The 21,577-nt window shown below is 39.6% G+C and overlaps 1 protein-coding gene and 1 long non-coding RNA gene across 2 annotated transcripts in view; one reads left to right on the top strand and one right to left on the bottom strand.

Annotated features, from left to right (window-relative positions):
* NCKAP5 (NCK associated protein 5) overlaps positions 1 to 21,577 on the bottom strand; it is an 857,737-nt gene that overhangs the window by 81,736 nt on the left and 754,424 nt on the right. The window contains exon 15 of the mRNA XM_029934682.1: positions 16,339 to 16,414. Within this exon, the coding sequence (XP_029790542.1) occupies positions 16,339 to 16,414 (76 nt within the window). The remainder of the gene's footprint in view (positions 1 to 16,338; positions 16,415 to 21,577) is intronic.
* Positions 1 to 21,577, top strand: part of LOC115287879 — a 52,279-nt gene that overhangs the window by 2,013 nt on the left and 28,689 nt on the right. Inside the window, exon 2 of the long non-coding RNA XR_003906698.1 lies at positions 3,236 to 3,284. This is a non-coding gene — a long non-coding RNA (uncharacterized LOC115287879). The remainder of the gene's footprint in view (positions 1 to 3,235; positions 3,285 to 21,577) is intronic.

The raw sequence follows: 21,577 nt of genomic DNA, 5'->3' as shown, positions 1-21,577 counted from the left end.
GACAAAAACACTATAAAGAATTAACAAAAGCCATCCTACTAGGTTTTAAAAATAAAACAATAATGCACATGGGTTTAAAGTTAGTAAAATAGTGTGGTGATTATATAAGCTGTCAATACCATGCCATATTGTGATATCTAGGGAGGTTTAATAAGGAAGTAATACCCAACTAAGCCTCTCAACCTTGCTGCATCTCAGATCAAGTGCCCAGGTGAATCCAGAGCGCACATATCTCCCTGAAGAAGTAGGCCGATAAATAGCAGCAGAGCTGACATTTAAACAACACTCGGCACGCCATCTGTTTTAAAGAAATTATTTGTCTTTGCCAGCATGTCAAGAGGAATAAGTTCACATAATTTAGGAACTCCTAAGGCATAGAAGTTCTTGATTACTTACAACGACAAGGTTATTTATAGCCATCAAGTTTCTTTTAGTAATGTCTGACACAATATCTTAAAAAAGGGTCAGGGAAGTTGACCTGTGAGGAACATATTCGAATGATTCCATCTTCAACTAAAGTTTAAGAAAGAGATAGAAACAATGATTCTGATTCCAAATTAGATCGATTGGGCTCGCCAAATCCCAGAGACCAGGTTGTCTCTATTTTTGTATTCTTAGGGTCCAGCATAAGACCTCGAAAGGAGTCAGTGCCTAATCAATAATTAGGAACTGACTGAACTGGGTTTATGGCTGGGCCTCTGCGGTCTGAGGACCAGAACACGAAATTGCCTCACCCCTCCCGGTGAAGAAGCTCTAGGTTTTCCCATTGGCCCTATCTTACACACTGAAATTTATTGAATGGGTGTAAAACCAGTGCATGAGTGCCAAATGAGAGGAAGAGACTTGGGTGAGACGCTGCATGTGACGGGTGGTTGTGGTTTAGGTCCGTTGGCAGCGTGTGGGGGATGCGACACTTGAGACCCGGCTAGAAAAACAGAGAGCTACGGTAGGCCTTTCTCTCCACGTGTGAGATGTACATCCAGGAACTTTTATGACCAAATCCAACCATCCTGAAGTTACGTTGGTTTTCAGTGCGAGTCCTGTCAGCACCTTGAGGTGAACTACAGACAGAAAACCTTGTTGTGCCTCAGTTTCCTCATCATTCAGAAAGATGATATCCAGATCAGTTGTTTTGTAACAACAGACAGATATCCTGACTCCTTTTCTCACCTTCCTCCTGATACACAAATGTTAGTGCAGTTTGATGGTTAGGTGCAGATGTCCCCAGCAAGGCTAGGCTTTTTAGGCTGCTTACTGGATAAATAATCAGGACAAAGGGGTTAAGAGGTCATATAGACCCATTTTAGAAATTTTTTTTAAATTCTAAGAGTTTGTTCTGACCAATTTTGGAACATGATATACCTTTCTGATCAAGTTGTATAAAAACATTTTTATCAGTGGAAATTCTTTTGTCCCTCTTACATACAACCAGTCCAGATAAAAAATCTGGGTGAGAATTTACAGATGAAGAAAGGTAAAATCTTGATTACTAACTGGAACATATCCATGTACCAATTGGGGAAAACAAATCCCCAGTACCTGGGAAGTAATGGAGGTAAGATAGGAAGGGAACTATCTTTTTAATTTTTTTCCCTCAGAACTATTCCTGGATGCTTTCCCTTTTTCCTGAAAGAAAACTCCTCATGCTACTTTTCCAAGCTGCTGTGAGGGCCTTGAAGTCAAACTGACCACGGAGACTATGATTGCACCTGACAGCATCAATCACATGACAGCAAAGGTGGCTTAGCTCCTGTACTTTCCACAGAGGACATTTATGGATGTCGTTGACTCATGACACTGATAATGACATTGATGCCATGGACAAGTAGAGCTGGTTGAAACTGAATGCAGTATCTCTGAACCCAAGAACTAACCTGAATTCTTTCTGGCTAGGTTGGGAATCACAGGGTTTGGAGCTCCATAATGGGCAGCCATGTTGGGGACCCATTAGCCTCTACATCTGACTAATGTTTGTCCGGTTTTGAGTGCCTTAATGACTGTAAAGTCTTTGTGTCCCAAAGGACCATGTATGTCCATGGAAATGTGCTTCTTGTGTCTGTGAGGATGACCCTAGCGGTGACTACCATGACACCATCTCAGCCCTGGATGGAGACATTCAAGTCAGCTTCAGATTAATTGAAAATCTTTAAGGGGAATAACTGAGGCTAACAGTTTGGTCTCACACTGCTGTATGGAGTCCTGCTGATAATAATTTTGTTGTAAAGATGTTTTGGACAAGGGCCAAGGTGACAGACTGTGAAGAAAAGAAATATTGTAGCAGATCTGAAAAGGTTTACCTTTAGAAAGACCTGATTGCAAGGCTGACCCTTCACTAGCACTGGGGAACTCGAATTTCAAGAGGGTTCCCAGCACCCTAACGGAAACAAGTGGCTCACTGTGCCTAAACCCTTCATATGAACAAAGTGTTTTTTGCTAAACACATGCTTTCCTTTGGGGAATATGGGATTTTTATATATGCTAGTCAAGATAGCACCTGTATATCCAGTCCCCCAATAAAACCCTGGGCTCTGAGCCTCTAAGAGCTTCTCAGGTGGATAGCATTTCACATGTGCTGTCGTAACTTGGTGCCGGGGGGAATTTAGCATGTCCCCTGGAAGAGGACCTTTGGAAGCCTGGGCCTCATTACCTCCTGATGCTGCTCCCTGTGACATTTCCCTTTGCTGGTTTGCTTTGTATCCTTCACTGTAATAAATCATAGCTATGATTAGAACTAAAAAAAAAAAAAAAGGAAAGAAAAGGATATCCATAGCTACCTATACTTTACTCAGTATCTATCCTAACAATAACTACACCAACAGTGAAGACCAACGGTTGAGTTCTTGCTCGCCCCTGGCATAGCTGTCAAACACTCATCTGCGAAAAACTCATTTCATGCTCCTAACAACACTTCACCGTAGGTCCTACTGTTATCTCTATTTGGCAGATTGAAGGAATGGAGGCTTAGAGAAATTCAGGAGCTTGCTCAAGATCATGGCATTGGCTAGATGGCAGAGCGGGACCTGGGCATAGGCCCATGTGACTGCAACCCCCTGGCTGGGATTTGAGGGGGATCCATGGGGAAACATTCTAAACAAAATGCAAAACTTTAGGCAAATGCATGGTGGCGATGCTGCTGTGAAAGATGATGACTGAGTCTGGCCCAGAAATTGTTGAATATGCTTTTCAAATTTCTAGTTTACTCAGATCATGTGATTGAAATGTTGTCTTACCACAGGTGCGTTGAGAAGTGGGGACCTGACATGGACAGGCATCTTGAAAATCAGGTACACCCCCACTCCCTCAAAGAGTGTTAGAAATATGGCCAGGGAAAAAATTAGAGACTACATAAAATAAATCCTTCATCTTATGATTGAGGAAACAGAGAGATGCAGCATTTTGCACTAAGTCATAAAATCCCAGAATGGGTTTTGGAGCCTGATTCCATCCCTTTCCTCAGTACACTTCCTCCTCCTTGCCACGTTTCTCTTTAAAATTGGACTCCACTATAACCCAGTACATGAAAAGTGCTTTTATTTATTTATTTTTTAAATTATGACTTCTATAGGAAAGTGATCTGTCTTGAAGCAGAACTATACACAAAATACTTCTGACATCAGGGAAACATTCTGATGACTGGGTCAGTGGTGAGGGGAATTAACACCTTTGGAAATGTAATCCAGTCATCCAGGAGCAGGGCAGCCAGTGTCCACTCCAAATGTGTTCTGATACATTTGGAAGGATTCCTCCCAAATGGACTCCGAAGGCGGAACACACGGCTGAGTTTCAAATGGGCAGAAAGTCATCTTAAAGCACATTTCCCCTACGTTTGGGAGTTGACACAATCGAGTTACAGGCAGAGACTGTTTATCAAGGTGGCATGAAAGTCTCTCTTCAAATTCCTCTTGCTTTTATAATCAAACAATAACATCTCCAGAGCATAGGTTTTAGCTACATAAGAAACATATTGGAAATTGATTCAATGCTGCTGGCTTGGTTGTGACAATGTTTCATAACCCAGGAACCTCTCAGTTTGTTCTTCCCCATTCCTGAAAAGCTTTTAGCTATACCAGGGTGGCAAAGCAGAGATAAAGCAAACATCATCCTTTTATCTGATGGTGTGCAAAGTGAGTGGAGAGGCACTGTACCACTGATAAGATGATTGCTAAATGAGTCTTCTCAAATTCTATCAGTGGGCTTACGGAAGAAATTAAGACTGACATTGATAAGTTACTTTCTCAGGCACTACCTTTTTCACAAATGAGGGCTTGTCTTTCCCAGCAGTTAAGCCCTATTTGCACGTGTATGACCCATTAAGAAGTGCCCTCATCAGTTCCATGTTGTAACAGCCAGTGAGATGCTTTCCTTTCTCTATATCCTCTTCCCTTCTCTAGGGCGCTTCTTGAACATGGATTCATGAGAGTCAAGAGCACTCTGTTCCCAAGATCATGTTTCTTCTTTTCTTCCTTAGTAGCATATTTCATTACACAACTCAATTTTTATCTCTATAATTTGCCATTGCCCTCACCTGATCTATCATTCTGGCACTCTACATCTCCCTCATGCTGAGGTATTTGCTCCCATGTGCCGGACTTCATGAACATATCACTGGGATTTCCCATGGACTGAATATGAAGATCACCTTAATTGAGGTGGTTTTTCATTAGATATATACTATTGAGGTCTTACAGTAGGAACAGAGCCTTCCCAATGTCTGAAAAGCTACAAGCTCTTCTCTGGCAGGGCTTCCTCTCTCTCTCTCTCCCACTCTCCCCTTCCTTTTCCCCTCCCTCCCTCCTTTCTTTCCTTCCTTCCTTCCTTTCTTCCTTTTTAAATCATAGTACTGCTTAGTCACTAATTTTTTCATTACCTTCATACATAAGCAGAACTGCTGGCTTTAACTGCACTTAAAGCTCAGACCGTTCAACCTATCCATAATGCGTGGTCAACTCAGAATTCTCTATTGTAACATGAATGAGGAGAGACAAAAATTCAAGAGTTGCCCACAATCTGTTTCTGACTTATTCCTCTGATGCCTCACGTACTTCAGAATTGATGATGGGTAACTCAACAGGGGTGGTCAGGGCTGTGTTTCTTTCTTTCCCTCTCCCTCTTCTCTTGGCCAGTCTCTCTTCTGGAGATGCTAAAGGGCCAGCCAAATGGTAGGTGGGAATGGGGTGTGGTGAGGAACGCATGGTATAGACCAGAAGGATAAATCGAAGGCCCATGAAGCCCACAGATACACTTGCCAAAATATATTTATGTGTTGTTTTGGATGGTACTTTAATTTTCATCTTTTAAAAAAAATTGTCAAACATTCTATACCTACAGGAGTATATACAACAGGTAGAACCATTTAAATCACTCCCATAAAAGAACACCCGTAGCCCACCTTAACAACACAGTGTTTTTAAGCTACTCTGTTCACATCCTTCTCCTGCTTCTAAGCTCTTCATAAGACAACACAGTGTCAAATTACATGTTACTTATCAACTCCCCACGTTATTTTTGTTTTTGTAGAAAAAAATTATGACCTTCTCATTACATTTATGGATAAGCACATCTAGAGAGTTGTACTGATTTATGATGTAAACATTTATTGCTGTGGATACTGGTCAAAAAAAGTTTGAAAGACATGGCCCTTCAAAAACTCTTGGCAAGTACATCAGAGGATATGTGCCACGGTGGCCACAGAAATATTGTCATAACAGGGAAAAGTGGAAAACAATCCAAATGTTCATCAACAGTAGAAAGGATAAGTTTTAAAATATTTATGCTATGGAAACTATAGAGCAGTGAACACCAATAAATAGCAGGTGTAGGCACCATCATGGATTCATCCCCAAAAGGATGTTGATTTTACTCATAGGTCTAACAGGAGAAACCTAATGGAGGATCAGGGGGAGGGGAAGAGGGAAGGAGAGTTGGGGAGAGAGAAGGACGCAAAACTTGAGAGACTATTGAATACTGAAAATGAACCGAGGGTTGAAGGGGGAAGGGGAGGGGGAAAGGAGATGGTGGTGATGGAGGAGGGCACTGGGTGTTGTATGGAAACCAATTTGACAATAAACAATTTAAAAAAAGCCAAAAAAAAAAAAGCCAAATGCAGAATACTTACAGTATGATCTAGTTGTATAACAAGCAAAACTAAACAAAACTGTGATAAGGCTCTACCAATAAAACTGAATATTAAAAGACTACATGCACACACATATACACATACACCATAATTTCTTTATCCATTCATCTGTTGATATATTTAGAGTCTTTCTATATCTTGGCCATTGTGAATAATGGTGCAATAGACGTAAACATACAGATATCTCTCTGAGAGAGTGATTTTATTTCCAAATACAGGTATCATACAACCCAGCAATCCCACCTCTGGATGTATATCCCAAGGAAATAAAATCACTATCCTAACATGGAGATTTCCTCTTATGTATCCTGCTTGGAAATAGTTTGTTTTTCTGAAACTGAGAATTGGTAACTTTCTTTAATTTTTCAAATTCTTAGTCATTAATTCTTTTAATACTCTGTTTACCCTGTTCATTCCATTCCCTTCTTCATGAGCTATAATTAGATGCCTGTGGATTTCATCACCTCTTACTTAATGTATTTTACCCTCTCCTTCATTTAGCCACCCCCTTGGTTCTCTGTGACACATTTAATATAATTATTCAACTCTGTCTTTTAGTTGGGTAATGCTCTCATCAGTGGTAATCAACATTAAGAGCTTTTGATTTTTTTGGAGTTCTTTGTATCCTTTTTTGATATCAAACGTTCATTTGTTCATTCCTTTGTTACTGTTCATTTCCATTTGTGTTTACTTTAAATATATTCAATATTTTTATTTTATATCTCTACTGGATAATTCTCAATTCTGTGGTCTATACAGGACTTATTCTATAGCTTGCCTTTTTTCCCCTTACCTCTCGCTAATGAAGTCATTATTTCCCCTTCTTAGTGATTTTCTATTGTGAATTAATCTTCCTTGGAACTTCATCTATGTGTAAAGTTTAGAGTGGTCGCATCAAGATAGGATCCACCTTGGAGTTTGTGAGATTCCTACAAGAACTATCACCTTGAGTCTGCATTTTTAAAAACTTTCATTATGGTAAATTTCAAATATTCTCAAACAGGGATTGCACAGCTCGAAAAATATTAATATTCTGCCATTCATGCCTCAACTATTCCCTTTTCTAGTTTCTTCTCTGTAGTATTTGAAAGCACAGCTCAGAGTGCTTAAAAAATTCAAGCTGGGGGATTCAGGGGACATGGAGAGTGAATTACTACCTTGATCCACAGGAGTGTGAGCTAAAGATTCAATCTTCAGAGAAGATTTTTTTTTCTTTTTTTTGTTTCTTCAGCTAGGGTTAAGACTGAGTTGAGGCTGAGTTAGGAACGTATCCTTACAGTCTTCCTCTGGGTTTGTTGCCACTGTTCTTGGGAATTCAGCCTGACGCTGGGTAGAAAGGGATGGATGTTTTTGATCTAACATCTCACCCTGCTCAGGCCCTAGGCTTTCATTTTGTCAGTAGTTTAGCTTTTTAACGCCAGGCTCCAGGGAGGGTGACAACTGTCTCAGGTCATCCAGGTCTGAGAGACTTGCAGTACTAGCACCAAAAAAGTACAGGCAAACTAGGACAACTGGTCACCCTATTTGTGGGCAAATGTTGGTTACAGAACTACCCCCTCTCCCCTCCGCCCACTCCCTGCCATGGATTCAAACTCTCTTGCTGTCCCTGCCTCTGACACATTCCTTGTAGGCAGCTCAAACATGCATTTAAAAAATGTATATTTTTGTATTATATTCTATACTTTCAGTTGTGAAATTCTGCGAAGGGACTTTGACATTCTAATTTGAAATATTGCTGGATAAAAGAAAGTCTCTGAAGATTTGCTTTTTTATGATTGAGCCCACATTTTAAAATGTAACATATGTCACATAAAAATCTATATTTTTTGGCTTCTGGTGAAAAATGGAAAGACGGTTGCACAGGATCAGCCTTCTTCTACAGGGACAACTGAAATTGACAAGGAGCTGCTCCCCCCGGGTGAGCTGTATTCTCTCCATTCCTCAGAACTCTCATCGCTCATGTAATATATGCTTGTATATGTCAAGTCGGGCCTGTTTCACTCATTGACCCGGGGGCTTACTCAATCTACTAAAGGGATCCTTGAACTGCGGTGCCTGTACAGTGGCCAGAAAAGTACCTAGTCATCATTTAGCATTTTTGGGGGGTTTATATGCTTCACAGCTATGGACTGAGCTGGGTTTGCATCTTGGCTCCATTGCATACCAGCCATGTTGCTGAGCAGAGTATGTAACCTTTTCGGACACCCATTTCACCAGCTGGAAAGGGTGACCACAGTAGCTATGCTGCAGGATTGATGTGAGGATAAAACATGGCAACATACATAAAACACTCTGGTCAGTGCCCAGCATATAGAAAGCTTTTCATACACTGTACATATTCATATAGCATCGTCTTATTTCTTTCAGAATTTTCTGTCACATCAGGCAGGTTTCTGGTGTAGGGTCTAAGGCACTAAGCTTTTTGTCTTTATTTTGACCCCTACCTATTCCTGACTGTGCCATAAGTTACACACACATGCTTATGTTTACTTTAAGCGAATTAACTGCCTTTTAAGAAATTGAGGGCACTGTACAAAATGAGGTCTATGTATACCTATTTCAGATTCTCCAACTTGTACTGTACAGCAATAGGCCTTGGAAAAATGTAGGAAAAGGGGCAAAAATTATTTAAAGTGTCCGCCGTTCTCTATTCAGTGACCCTTTGCCCTTTTTGCAACTGGGTTAATACATGGCTGAGTGTCCCCATCTGCACAATAACACCTTGACTTTCCTAAATGTCAAGCCCTTCCTTCTTCTGATTCTCAGCTCCCTGGAAGGAGAATGTAGCAGCCTCATGACTTATCCCTGTAGGGTCTTGCTGGTACTAAGCTGAGAAATCACTACTGCTATTAGTCAGCGATACTCAATGCATACCCTTTCCAGAGACTAAGTGTTGTACTACAAGCAACTTGAGGACCTTAGTTACCAACAAGTAGGAAATTCTAATCTGCTACCAGGAGAGATCTTTTGGGGCAGAGAGTCCTTTGGTAACCTGTAAATATTCCTGGGTGTCCACCCTTTCATGTAAATATGTGATTCTATTCATCAGAGCACACCACTCAGGAGGAAATAATATGGTGCATTTATAGTGCATTTGGTTGTTCCAAGGCTAAAAGAGAAAAAATAAAAAGGTGTTATGATTTTAAAGTTGGACCATGAACATCAAAGTCATTGGATGGTCACTTCTGATCGTCTGAGTCTTTCTTGAAAAATATCCATAGTCAGCATGTTATTCTGTAGGATAATGTTCAAACATCTAAGTCTGGCTTTCAAGGTCTCCACAATCTAGTTCTAACCCACAAATCAGTTCTATCTGTAACTCAGTCTCAAAAATTAGTTTCTACTCTAGTCAAGCTGGTCTTCCACTGACTATCATCCCCTGAACTATGCCACATTCCTATTTTCAGGCCTTTGCTTGCCCTCTTGCCCTTGAATTGAAAGACATCTCCCTGTCCCCTTGGTTGATGAGATCCTAACCCTTAGGGCAGTGGTTCCCAAACCACTGGAATCACTTGGGGATCTTTGGAAAGACACTCATGTGTGGCTCCTATCTCCAGAATTTGTGATGTATTATGAGGTATGACCTGGAAATCAGCATATTTAATTTTTTTAAAATGTTTATTTACTTTTGAGAGAGACAGAGTGTGAGTGGGGGAGAGGCAGAGAGAGGAGGAGATGCAAAATCTCCAAGCAGGCTCCAGGCTCTGAGCTATCAGCACAGAGCCTGATGCAGGGCTCAAACCCACAGACTCCAAGATCATGATCAGAGCCAAAGTCAGATGCTTAACCAACTGAGCCACCCAGGCACCCCTGGGCGTCAGCATATTTAAAGACTTCCCAGGAGATTCTAATGTATAGCAGAGTTTGGGAACCATTGGTATCAATGGAAAATTCTCTTTAACTTCAATATCTTATTCTCTCACTGTTGTGTTTTCCTCACACATGAAAACCAACCTTCCTGGCTTTACCAAAGCTGGATTCTACACCCGTCTGTACACTCATATGTATGTGGAGTGGGCCTGTGTCTTATCTGTCATCACAGTGTCACAGAATTATCTGTTGCTTTTCTGTCTCCCTACTAGATGGCCGTTCACAGAGTACAGGTGTCTTATTCATCCCATATCCCTAGCATCTAACCCAGGTCATGGCTTGTAGAAGATGCTCAGTACAGGCTTGTTGACCTAAACAGAACTCAGCTTCCTTGCGTAATCTACAGGAGCAAACATTTTACAGCAGTGAAAAAAAGTCATACATTCAACTCTCCAAGTCTACAAATCTCTATCTCTAGTGAAAGAAAAACAAACAAATAAGCAGAGGAAGGGAGTCAGAGACTAGACTTTAGTATGCTCATAAATACAGAACTCTCCACCAGAGCCTCAGGTAGTGACTCTCTCTGGCAGTTAGAAGAAAGTACTTGCCAGAAGCAAGTTGACAGATGAGAAAAACAGATAACCAGCCACAAAGGAATGAAAAAAACAAAACAAAACAAAACAAAAAGAAGGAGGAAGACCTGTAATGTTCCACGCACAGAGCTCAGTATGTAATGGATATTCAATGGATGACAATTACTATTAATTTTTCCAGTCCTTGTCAGAAGGAACTACACATGGTCCTATTTGCATGGATCAACCTTAACGACAGGTGGGATTTATATTTCAGGCTGTTCGATGTCAAGCTTCCCCTATAGGGGCTGTCACTTGCAGTTGTAAACTGAAGAACTCTTTGTAGTGATGTAGAGGTTTCCCTTCCCAACCTATTACTTTACTGTACCTACTAGATGTCATTTTGTATGATTGTAAACGGAGAAATATCATCATCCTGGGAAGTATTAATATGAAAGCTGAATTTTGCATACTACTCCCTCCTACTCCCCATCAACAGCCATTATTATCCAAAGAGTTGTCAGTTCAGTGTAGTCTGTTAGCAGTCAACAAAACATTATTTGCTAAAATTGTTATTGAGAACATTTGTACTTCCCACTCACATTTTGTCTTGATCAACAGCTCACCCTTTCTACAATTAAGCCTAAACATGTCAGCAAACTATTTAAAATGGGACATTTGACTTAAATAGCCTTCTACTCAAAAAGTTGTAAAAGTCTGATCAAGTTTCTGTGATATGCTTTAACTTTATTTTTAGTATAAATGTCATTCCCTGTACATAAAATTCCTAAATTTTTTCAAGTTTTCTCAGTGGGGAGAATTGGTGATATTCAAAATAAGACAGATAATTATCAGTAACTTTAATTGATTGGCAGCTACAGTCCTGAAAGGCTGGATACCCTCTTGGTTTTAATGCTAGAGAAACGAAAATTTTAGATGCATTATATTTCAGAGAAGACTTATGTGAACCTTTATATACTTTGTGGGTGACCAAGTATATATTACTCATAAACACATGGTCGCAAACTAATCCCAGATCAATATATTGTTCCAAAAAGTTACTCGAGGTTAACTGTGCTAATAGAGAGAGGTAGTTCAGGTCATGTAAAACAAAAACTAAGAATACATCATTAAAATTAATTCTGTATTTTCCAAAAACTGTCATTTGCGACAGCAAGAAGATTCTGTTCTTATTTAAATCACTGTACTTTGGGGTATCATTCACTTCCATCTAAATTTCACCCTACTGACATTAATAATTAGGGAAATCCAGTCTTGGATTTAAAATAATTGTAGTCTGGATAATTCAAGCTGTACAATCTATGTACAGATAACAACTGTTGACCATATTGCATTAGGTCATTAAGACTGATGAGGGAGCAAAAGTCAAGCTGAGGGCAAAGCAAACATCCCCATATCATCCCCCCCTCCATGTTGCAATATGTGTGCAACTGTCATAATGATTTACAAGAAAAAGCAATCTCCAGAAACCTACAGATTCAATTTCCTGGAGCCCTAATATCTCCCCTCCATAGGATACCTTATATGATCAGTCACTCTTCAGAGCTCCGGTACAGCTCTTTCTGCCCATGGTCTTGTCCCTGTGCTTTAATAAAACCACCTTTTTACACCAAAGACATCTCAAAAGTTTTTTTCTTGGCCATAGGCTCTGAACCCCAATAATCCAAACCACATTACTATTAATACAATAAAACAGCTCCCAGAGATCCTTCCATTCAAATGAGATAAACATCTAGGTTTTGATTCTTAAACTCTCCACTTAACTGAGGTACTTGATTCAAGTCTGTGAGACCTTCTCTTTGTCTCCTAAGAGCCACAGCCAGACACATTTTGACATCATGCCAGGCCTTCTCTATCTCTGCTGTGTGAAGAAGCTACTGCATTCATTGACCTTCATGGGAATGTGACAATCATAACTGTCATATGACTCTTTCAGCCCTTCTGCTTCTATCAAACTCCAGCTGGGCACAATGCTATGTGGATTCCATGCTATATGGTTGAGTGAGAAAGGGTTAGGAGAACGAGGTCTGTGTATTACGCAGAGGTGACATGGCGATTGTACCCGGTTACCCAAATCTTCTCTATTTGGCTCAACTCAGCTTTGTCCCACTGCTTAGCCTTCAGGCAGGCTATTTCTCAAAAGTAGAGTTCTATGACAAAATACTTTTTGCTCCCTGGCACTGCGTCTTGTGCTATGTATTGTCTGAAATCAGGTTGATTCTGTCCTTTTTTCCTCACCCTATAATTTGCTCAAACCAGTGATGCGAGTGCCTGAAACTTTAATAAAAGTTTCAAGAGTTCCTCTTAACTGGAAGTAAAACTTTTCTTGAGTCTTTGTTATAATGCAAATATGTGACCTGAAAAGATACCGGCTTCACCTGTTACTCCACTGATGTGAGTTAGTCTACCAGATTAGCTAGCTAAAGTCTAGGAGAGAACAAGGGATGAGGAAATGAAATGTCCTGGGAAAATGGAAATAAACTGGTGAATGGTCTGATAGATAAGTCAAAAGAGATCTTTATTGAGTACCTATTTTCCTCCTGCATAATATATTAGCTTCTGGCTAAGGCCACTTTGGGGAAGAATGGAAAAAACATAGAAAAAAAAGAGCACTTGAAGGAAATTCCTGAGGTGGGTAGAAGAGTACTAAACAACTCCACAGAGCTACCCAGAGACAGCTAGATTCTTGGGGCTAGACCATGCCCTTTGTCATGCTCTCCTCTGGTCATAGGAGCCGGAAGGGTTTCTTTGGAAAACACGAAGAGGACAAGCACCAACAGGAAAGGGTAAACAGATTTCACACAGCTGTGGGGCACTGGGACATTTGCCCATTGGGCTTCTGGACAGATTGTTCTTTGTAACTCTTTTAAATTTGGAGAAAATAATACATATCCTTCATTTCACCAGAGCCTACCATGAATCCTTGTTTTCTTGGATATCATTCAATTCAGCCTGGCTTCATCCTTAAACTCCTCAAAAGACATTTTGTCCTCTTTAGAGGAATTTCCAGATCCTCTCCCTCTACTTAGAGGATTATTTTTGATGCTATCACTAGCTGGTGTTTTTAATATGAAATAATGTTTTTTGAATTCCTGCCGATCATTTAATCCCATTAGATAATTAATATAATACATAGGGTGAACCTATTACAGTTAAATAGCAGGAAAGAACAATTAGAAATATGGGCTTTATGATCATATGCATTAGCATTTCTGTTAGGCAAGGCTAGTCATTGTCTTACTAGGGTGAATTTGAAGAAAAAAATCTAGCTGTATTATTTTGGTTAATTTATGAATCTTGAATTTCAATACAGAGCAGGCTTAGTTAACACTACGATATATTGTAATCAACTCCTAACATTTTGATTAAACTAACATGACTATCCCTAAATGCAGAAATGTAAACATTCAGACTCACAAATTTTCTGATTATTCTTCTTTGTCAATGACATTAGCTGATATTTGGTTAGAAGGATAACATATTTAGGTTTGCTCAGTTGCACAGCATATTCTATGTTTATATAACATTTGAGACTGTGTGACAATACTTAGCTTAGACAAAATGAAGAATATTTATCAGGGTGCTAAGAATACATTCTCAGTCATTCTTGTGGAATTAAGAGAAATAGCCACTTGATTTGTCAAGTCTCATTCAGTCTTCAAATGGATGAAGTTTTTAGGAGGTTTGTGGTGATTTTATTGATTGGTTAACTCAGGGAATATTCTCAACGCCATTCTCTCTGCTACCTTATGCAATAAATAGTAGCAACATACTGACTTTCCCAGCATCCTTTGCAGCTAGGATTGGCTTTAAGATCTGGTTCTCCTCAATGACTTATAAGATGGAATCTAGGGGGTAGATTGTAATGGAATTTGCAACCCAACAGGTAGGAGGACGAAAAGCCAGGGCTTTTGAGAACATTGTTGAGCTGCTACCCATCTTTTATGCTTTGCCTTCTTCCAGATTGCGTAAGATGATCAAATGACTTTATTCCATATAATGGTTAGTCGGATTTGCTGTTGTTGTTTTACTGGAGCTGATAGCAGCTTACTCATATAGCTCCCCCCTAGTCTGAGGAGATAAATCTCCATTATGTGCAGAATAAGTCAGCTCTCTTTTAGAAACATGGTCTGAATTTACTTCCAGGAGAGTAACCTAAAGCAGCACTTTCCAACAGAGCTTTGTGTGATGATGGAAACGTGCATACATACCACACAGGAGATGGGGCCAGTGAGCACTGAAATGTGTTTAGTGCCACTGAGGAACTGAATTTTTAATAATGACATAGTTTTAATGAATTTGAATTGAGCCTGATATGGTGACCCGTAGAGACTAATTATCAGGCCAAACAATGCAAATCTAAAAAATCGCTAGTCTATTAAAGCAAAGTTAGATTACTGTAGTTCTTTTGAGAAAAAAAAATCAGCCTCTAATTTTATATGCTATTTTATAGGCCCGAGAACACCTCATTATGGAAAAATGATGATTCAGCGGGGCTTTACATAGTGTCATGTTTGAAGGTTGTTAAACAATATTTAACTTGCATATTAGCTAACTACACAGAACTGATACCAATTTAAGCATTTTACATTGACAATGATAATAAAAGATGTCTTCTTGGAATAATAATCTTATTCAGAGTGCACTCATTCAGCTGTTTGTTAAGGTTTTTGGATCCTCAATTACAAACGGAAAGAAGAATAATGGTGTGACAGTCTCATTAAGCTGTGAGGGTGCAAGAACTCTCTGAGAGAAACTGTAAACTACAGTTTGCAGAAGACTTCCAAGTAGGCTAGAAAACCAGCCATGGAGGGTCCCTACATGGGTCAAAGAGCGGGGAGGTGCTCGGAGCTGGCAGCTAGAGGTATGGGAACAGAGGATACTCACCATACCAGAAACCAGAAATCTGAGGGGCTGTCATGCCCTAGAAGATTCTATATCAACCACTATACCCAAATGTGATTGGAAGAAATTATTCCATCATGCCTTGGTATCTGGTGTAAAACTAAATAATTGGCATGCTTACTTTCATAGCTATTTTCAGAGCCTGAGGAAAAACTAATTCTGTCATTGTCCAAGATGGCCACTATTACCTCTTCCATCACCTGACAAGGGTCACAGTCACAGACAACTACTCCATCACCGGTTGCTTCCTGGCTGCTGAAAAGAGGTCAGCAAAAGGTCAGAAAAGTCTTTCTGTGTTGGGAACCTGAGTTCCTTCCACCCTGGCCTATGCACAATTTTAAGAAGCAGCTGACAAATCAAACTTATTTCTCACACACGGCCACCAGAAACGATGAAAAAAATGGGTTGTGAAGTTTTGGCAAGTGATGTACACCAAAATCTATTTAAGGTTCTGTGTCTAAAACACATTCAATTAAAAAACTATTCCATTTATGAAAGCTACCACCCCACATTTCTGAACGACGGCAGTTGCACAGAATTCTTCTTGAGAGAATTACAGAAGCTGGATCGATTCAAAGCTGATTTTTTTCCTCAGAGAAATTATTTACACTCAGTATTATTTTCGCTTCATACTGACAAGTACTCACTTCTCATCAATTTGCAGTGCACTGCTCTGAAAACACACATGTTTTCTTTATGGGTCCTGCTTTGAACCACTTATTTTATGGTAGCTTCCAATGTCTGAGAAGATAAAAGGAACCCTGTGTGAGAAGTTAAGACCCAGTGCTCATGAGGGTGAGCATGAGACGTGCTCTGTAGGAACGCACTGTGTCTGCAAGAAGGTCACATTCAAAAAATATCACCCACGGAGATGCACATGACATGAATGTTTACCTATGATGTGGCTCTGAAATGTGGACTCTGCAATTGTATCTTCATCCTCTTGCAGGTTTCCACTAGCATCTTTTATCTGCAGCAAGAAGAAAATACTGTAAGTTCTTCTTTATTATATTCAACAGATTGTCTGCAATCCTCAGAATGGTGGTTCATTCTGTAACAAATGTGGGGATGTGTGAGTCCGTGTGTGTACATACATACGTATACATAGATTCTTCATTCACTTGGCTTTATGACAAGTTTTAATTATGACAGCGTACTTTCAGATATAACCTCAGATCTGAAAATGAGGATTTATAGGGTACTCCATTCTCCAAAAAAGTTTAGAGAGAACAGTTTTGGCTTTTAATACTTAATATAGTCAGTAACACAGAGCTGTAAGGAAAACTTAAAGTCAAAGGAAATATAATTCCTCCAGAGACAGTGACTTCTACCACAAGTTATTTTAATAAGAAGAAAGAAATATACTTAGATCTCCTGACCCTTTCCTGGAATGTAACTCTCTAAGAAGATGATTTTTTTTTTGTTCTTTCTATGATGAAACATAAGGTGACTATGATGTATGCTTAGTGGACTAGAGCAGTGACACATTTATATCGATTTTTTAGGTCAAAAACATTCCCCTTATATTTCAGTTGAAATATCCAGATGCTGAATGGGGTAGCATTCGGCAGAACTCTAGAGACCTGAATAAAGTCAAAGCATTTTACAAATGAGAATTCTGAGATCCAGCAAGTTTCCTTAAACATATTGTAAGTTGAAATACTGGGATTAAAACTCAGGTCCCCTCCTTCTCAATCTAATGACAGCAGGAGCCACGAAAACATCATCAGTACCAATCATCATTTAAGGTTTTTTTAAGTATATTTATTTTGAGAAAGAGAGCATGCCCAAGAATGGGGGAGGGGCAGAGATAGACCGAGAGAGAATCCCAAGAAGGTTCTGCACTGTCAGTGCAGAGTCCGATGTGGGGCTCAAACTCACAAACTGTGAGAACATGACCTTGGTGGAAGACTCAGATGCTTAACCCACTGAACCCACAGGTACCACAGTACCAGACATAATTTAAACAAAAAAGCAAGCTCTTAAATACTACAGAGCAGGTGCTGTTTGAGCACTTCATGCCTGTGATCCCATAATCCTTGGAACAACGCGAGGTGCTACTGTTAGCTTCCTCTTCCTGAAGAAACAGACAAGTAGTTACCCAAGTGGTAGAATCAGGATTCAAACTCAACAGAACCGACTCCAGATTTGTGTTCATTGCTGTTCTCAAAATGTCCATCTGACTTGCCAGTAGGCTTGACCTCAATATGAAGAGAGCTTATGGTTCTTGGCAGAATGACCCCAAAAAGTCCTTTTAAAATAAATCCCTGTTGGTCACCTGTGCTGCCAATGATAATGATGTGAACTGAGTGCAGTAGGTTCTGCTTAGGCACATACCTTAAAGGTTGTCAGTGGATTTGCACAGGGGCTTGAGTTGAATCCAAGAAACTCTTATTTCATACTTGCAATGTTGAAAGTCATATGGTGCACAGTGACCTTGAGCTACATTTAGCTTTTACCTATTTTTCATAGTGGATGGAATAATTCCAATTACTTATATTTTATGACTGCAGTTCCAAAATCAGAATGTAATTGGTGCTTATTCTGTATATGCTGATGGCCAGAAGGTGGCAGACTCAAAAGAGTATGTAGATGGCTACTTGGATCTCACAAGGAGAGATCAAGGGTTGACTATGCAGGGGCCATGCTTCCTCACTTTCTTTCCCCATCAGCCCTCTGCTCGGCAGGCATTCCCCTGTTTGCTGGTATGTCCAGGAAAAGCAAGTTAGGGAATGGGGTAGGGTGTGGTGGGGGAAGGCTTCATCAATACTCTATGTTTTCGGTAGTGGATATTTATTCACAGCAGAGAAGAAAAGTGCCATGAACATCAGCAAGGCTAACATGTTACTTATTTTGCCTTCCAAGCTTTGCTTAGCTGTGATCTGTTTGTGACAGGACTATCAAAAGACCCACTGAAAAAGGGATCCCAAAACACCTGAATTTCCATCAACCCAATATGAACCTTCCATCCTCATTTATAGACACGTCAAGGAAACCTATTTATATTTTCAGGCCATACCAACTCTTATGATAACATGTCCCATGTTTTCCCTTACCTGTTATGTAAAATAATATTTCCTTTAGGTTTCCCTAAACTGATCTATTTTAAACTTGGAAGGGTGCCCCGCTAACCTGCTGAATGCAGATGAATCATCATCTTTATCAGCCTGTGAGATTCTAAACTAAAGATCCAATAATTAAAATACAACTCTCATCTTACAGAGGAGGAAAAGAGGCTCATCCAGGGTTAGTGATCTCTTCAAAGTCGCAAAGGATTTCAGTTTTAGAGGGGCCACTCCTGGCTCCTATTCATTGCCTTAATTAAAATTTTCAGAGTGCATCATATTGTTACAGTGGTCCTTTCTAGACCTTTCCAAGAACTAGGATATTTTTTAATGTATGGCAGTAAGATGTGCAGGCAGTACTCCATGTATATATAAGCTATCTTTTTACTTAAGAGTAGCAAAATTTTTCCAAGTGTATGTGTGTGTGTGCACATGCATGTGCGTGTGTATGTGTGTGTGTGTGTGTGTGTGTGTGTGTGTGTGTGTGTGTTTAGCTGTCCTGCTTCTCTTCACTTGTTCCCTAACTGATCTGTGGATCGAACTTCACCATCCCTGTTTTCCAAGTATCATATTCAGAAAAGAAAAAAAAGCCATCCTTTTGTCCTACCTTTTAGCTCCCTGTCAGAACTTTTCTAGGGCTTTTTGTGCTTAACAGCAAATGCCAAACATGGCCTCTGAGTATTTATCAGAGGAACTGGGCTTGTAGACAAGGCCCCTCGTTCTTTCAGCTTTCCTAGGCTGACGACCCATGAGAGGATAATCCGAAGGAGATGGGGGAAGAATCAGTGAAGGAGTGGCAAATGAGGGGATGCCTTAGAATAATATACTTTTTGGTTCTAATTATCTATACAAATAGATTTCAATGTAAAGTGGTAAGTAATTTAAAAAATCCATTTGCCTATGGAAATGAGGGGCATGATTTGTTTTGGCAGCAAATTCCCCTTGCTAATTATGTTTTTGATAGGCTGAATTTAAAATGAATTTTCATTCTTGATCACACATGGTCTGAGTATTGGTGCGACATTGTGGGAACTTTCCTGGGGGTCAGGGGTTACCAAGTCAAGATGAAGAATTTGCCAAAGATAGGGACAAGTGGGACAATCTTCATGTGACAAAGCACTTAAAAGATGGGAGTGCTCACAAAACCAAGAAGTTTGGCTCAGAAAAGAACAGTGATTAGAGATGTAGAATTTTCTAACCATTGTTCTATCAGGACAGAGATAACATAAGGTCAGTAATTTCCTATTTGGTCAGAAGTAGCAGGTCACTCAAGCAATTACTATGGGCTATTTTTGGTTTAAGTTTGTTGTCAGTATGTTGGGTATCTTTTGTTAAAAACAATTTTTAATGTTTTATTTATTTTTGAGAGAGAGAGAGAGAGATAGCGTGAGCAGGGGAGGGTCAGAGAGGGAGGGAGACACAGAATCTGAAGATAGGCTCCAGGCTCTGAGCTGTCAGCAAAGAGCCCGAAGTGGGGCTCAAACCCAGAACTGTGAGATCATGACCTGAGCCGAAGCCGGATGCTTAACTGACTGAGCCACCCAGGTGCCCCTGCTGGGTATCTTCGAATAATGCACCTCCAACTCCTGTCCATCTTTTGGGCTCTGCAGTTGTAGTCGAGAACTGTACCAAATACTAATCTCTAACAGGAAACCATTAAGTGTCACTGTGTGCATTATATTCTATTAACCCTCCCATTAGAAAAGGCAGGGAGGAATGGGTTTACAAAGGACCCCGGAGGAAAGTGAAGAAAATAATTCACCTATATCATATATATGTACGTGAATGTATATATGTATACACACACCCACACACACATTTCAGAATTCTACCTAACATTTGGGATACACTTCATTTGGAATTCTGCTTATATGTCTTCTCTGAATCATCCTAACATGAACTGCTTCCCAAGAAAACAACCCTGTACTGTCAAAGTTTATTTCCAAGGAAAAGAATATAACAAACCTAAGTGAGACAAGAAGTGATCTTTGGTAAGGAAAACTCTAAAACACATTAAGTTTAGAAAAGTTAGTCATTTAAAAAAATTTGCAGGAGGAGGGCAAAATATGCATGCTTCTTATTAGCATCAAACTGCATTTAGAATAGAACGGTTCAATTAAGGATGTTGAAATTACAACATTTCGCAGGACTTAATAAGATGATAACAATTTGCGTCATTATTGTACTATTTTATGCTATTTCATCACCACAGTATCATTTTAATGGGATAGTATTTGATGATTTTTTATTAGCATATGTGATTTTTTTTCAGACTATGGGACACTGGGTGAAAAGAATATTCATAATTTAAATTAAAATACCCATATTAAAATGGCCATCTCTTTCTAGTGCATGATGAAAGTATATGCTCTCGTTAATTTTGTTAACACTTTTTATTTTGTCCAGTGATAGTTAAGTAGGAGCCTGGAGCTGTCTTTCCTTGAGACTTCTCATTTCACAAAATCCTCTGAATCCATAAGAAGGAAGGACTTATGATGTGTAGCAAGTAGAGTGCATTTCTTTCTTATTTACTTAATACCTATACAATCTTTCCTGGGGATGCCTTTCCCCTCTTATCATGATTTTCTGTAATTCAAGTAAAAATACAAAGTAACATGGCCCTTGTCTAAATTACACAAAAATCAGAGCTAAGTGGTCTGTAAATGATGGCCTAAATGGGGACATAAGCCTCTAATTAAGGTTCTGAAAGGAGAAAAAGATTGAATTCAGCAAAGAATTAATGGGACTTTTACACACATTTTTAAATGTGTCCAGCAATCCTGAAAATGGATATAGACACACAGCTACCAGTGAGCTAAGTGCAGGCCTGCTACATACATGAATTTGTTACATGTACAGAAATGCTCACGTATCATCCTACGTTAAAAGATTTAAATCCCTGAGGGCCCTCCTAACTAAATATAGTCTTGGTTTGTAAAGGGAAGAGGCATATTGTAAGATTTTGAACAGTGATTTCACTAAAAAAAAAAACCAAACAAACCAAAACAAGACCCACGTGATACGTAATGTAGCTACTGTTTTCATCCCAAGTGAATACTATCAGAAAG

The sequence above is a fragment of the Suricata suricatta genome, chromosome 3, assembly GCF_006229205.1.
Source record: "Suricata suricatta isolate VVHF042 chromosome 3, meerkat_22Aug2017_6uvM2_HiC, whole genome shotgun sequence".
NCBI lineage: Eukaryota > Metazoa > Chordata > Mammalia > Carnivora > Herpestidae > Suricata > Suricata suricatta.
The sequence above is the reverse complement of the archived record's forward strand: the minus strand, read 5'-3'. Positions and strand labels throughout refer to the sequence as shown.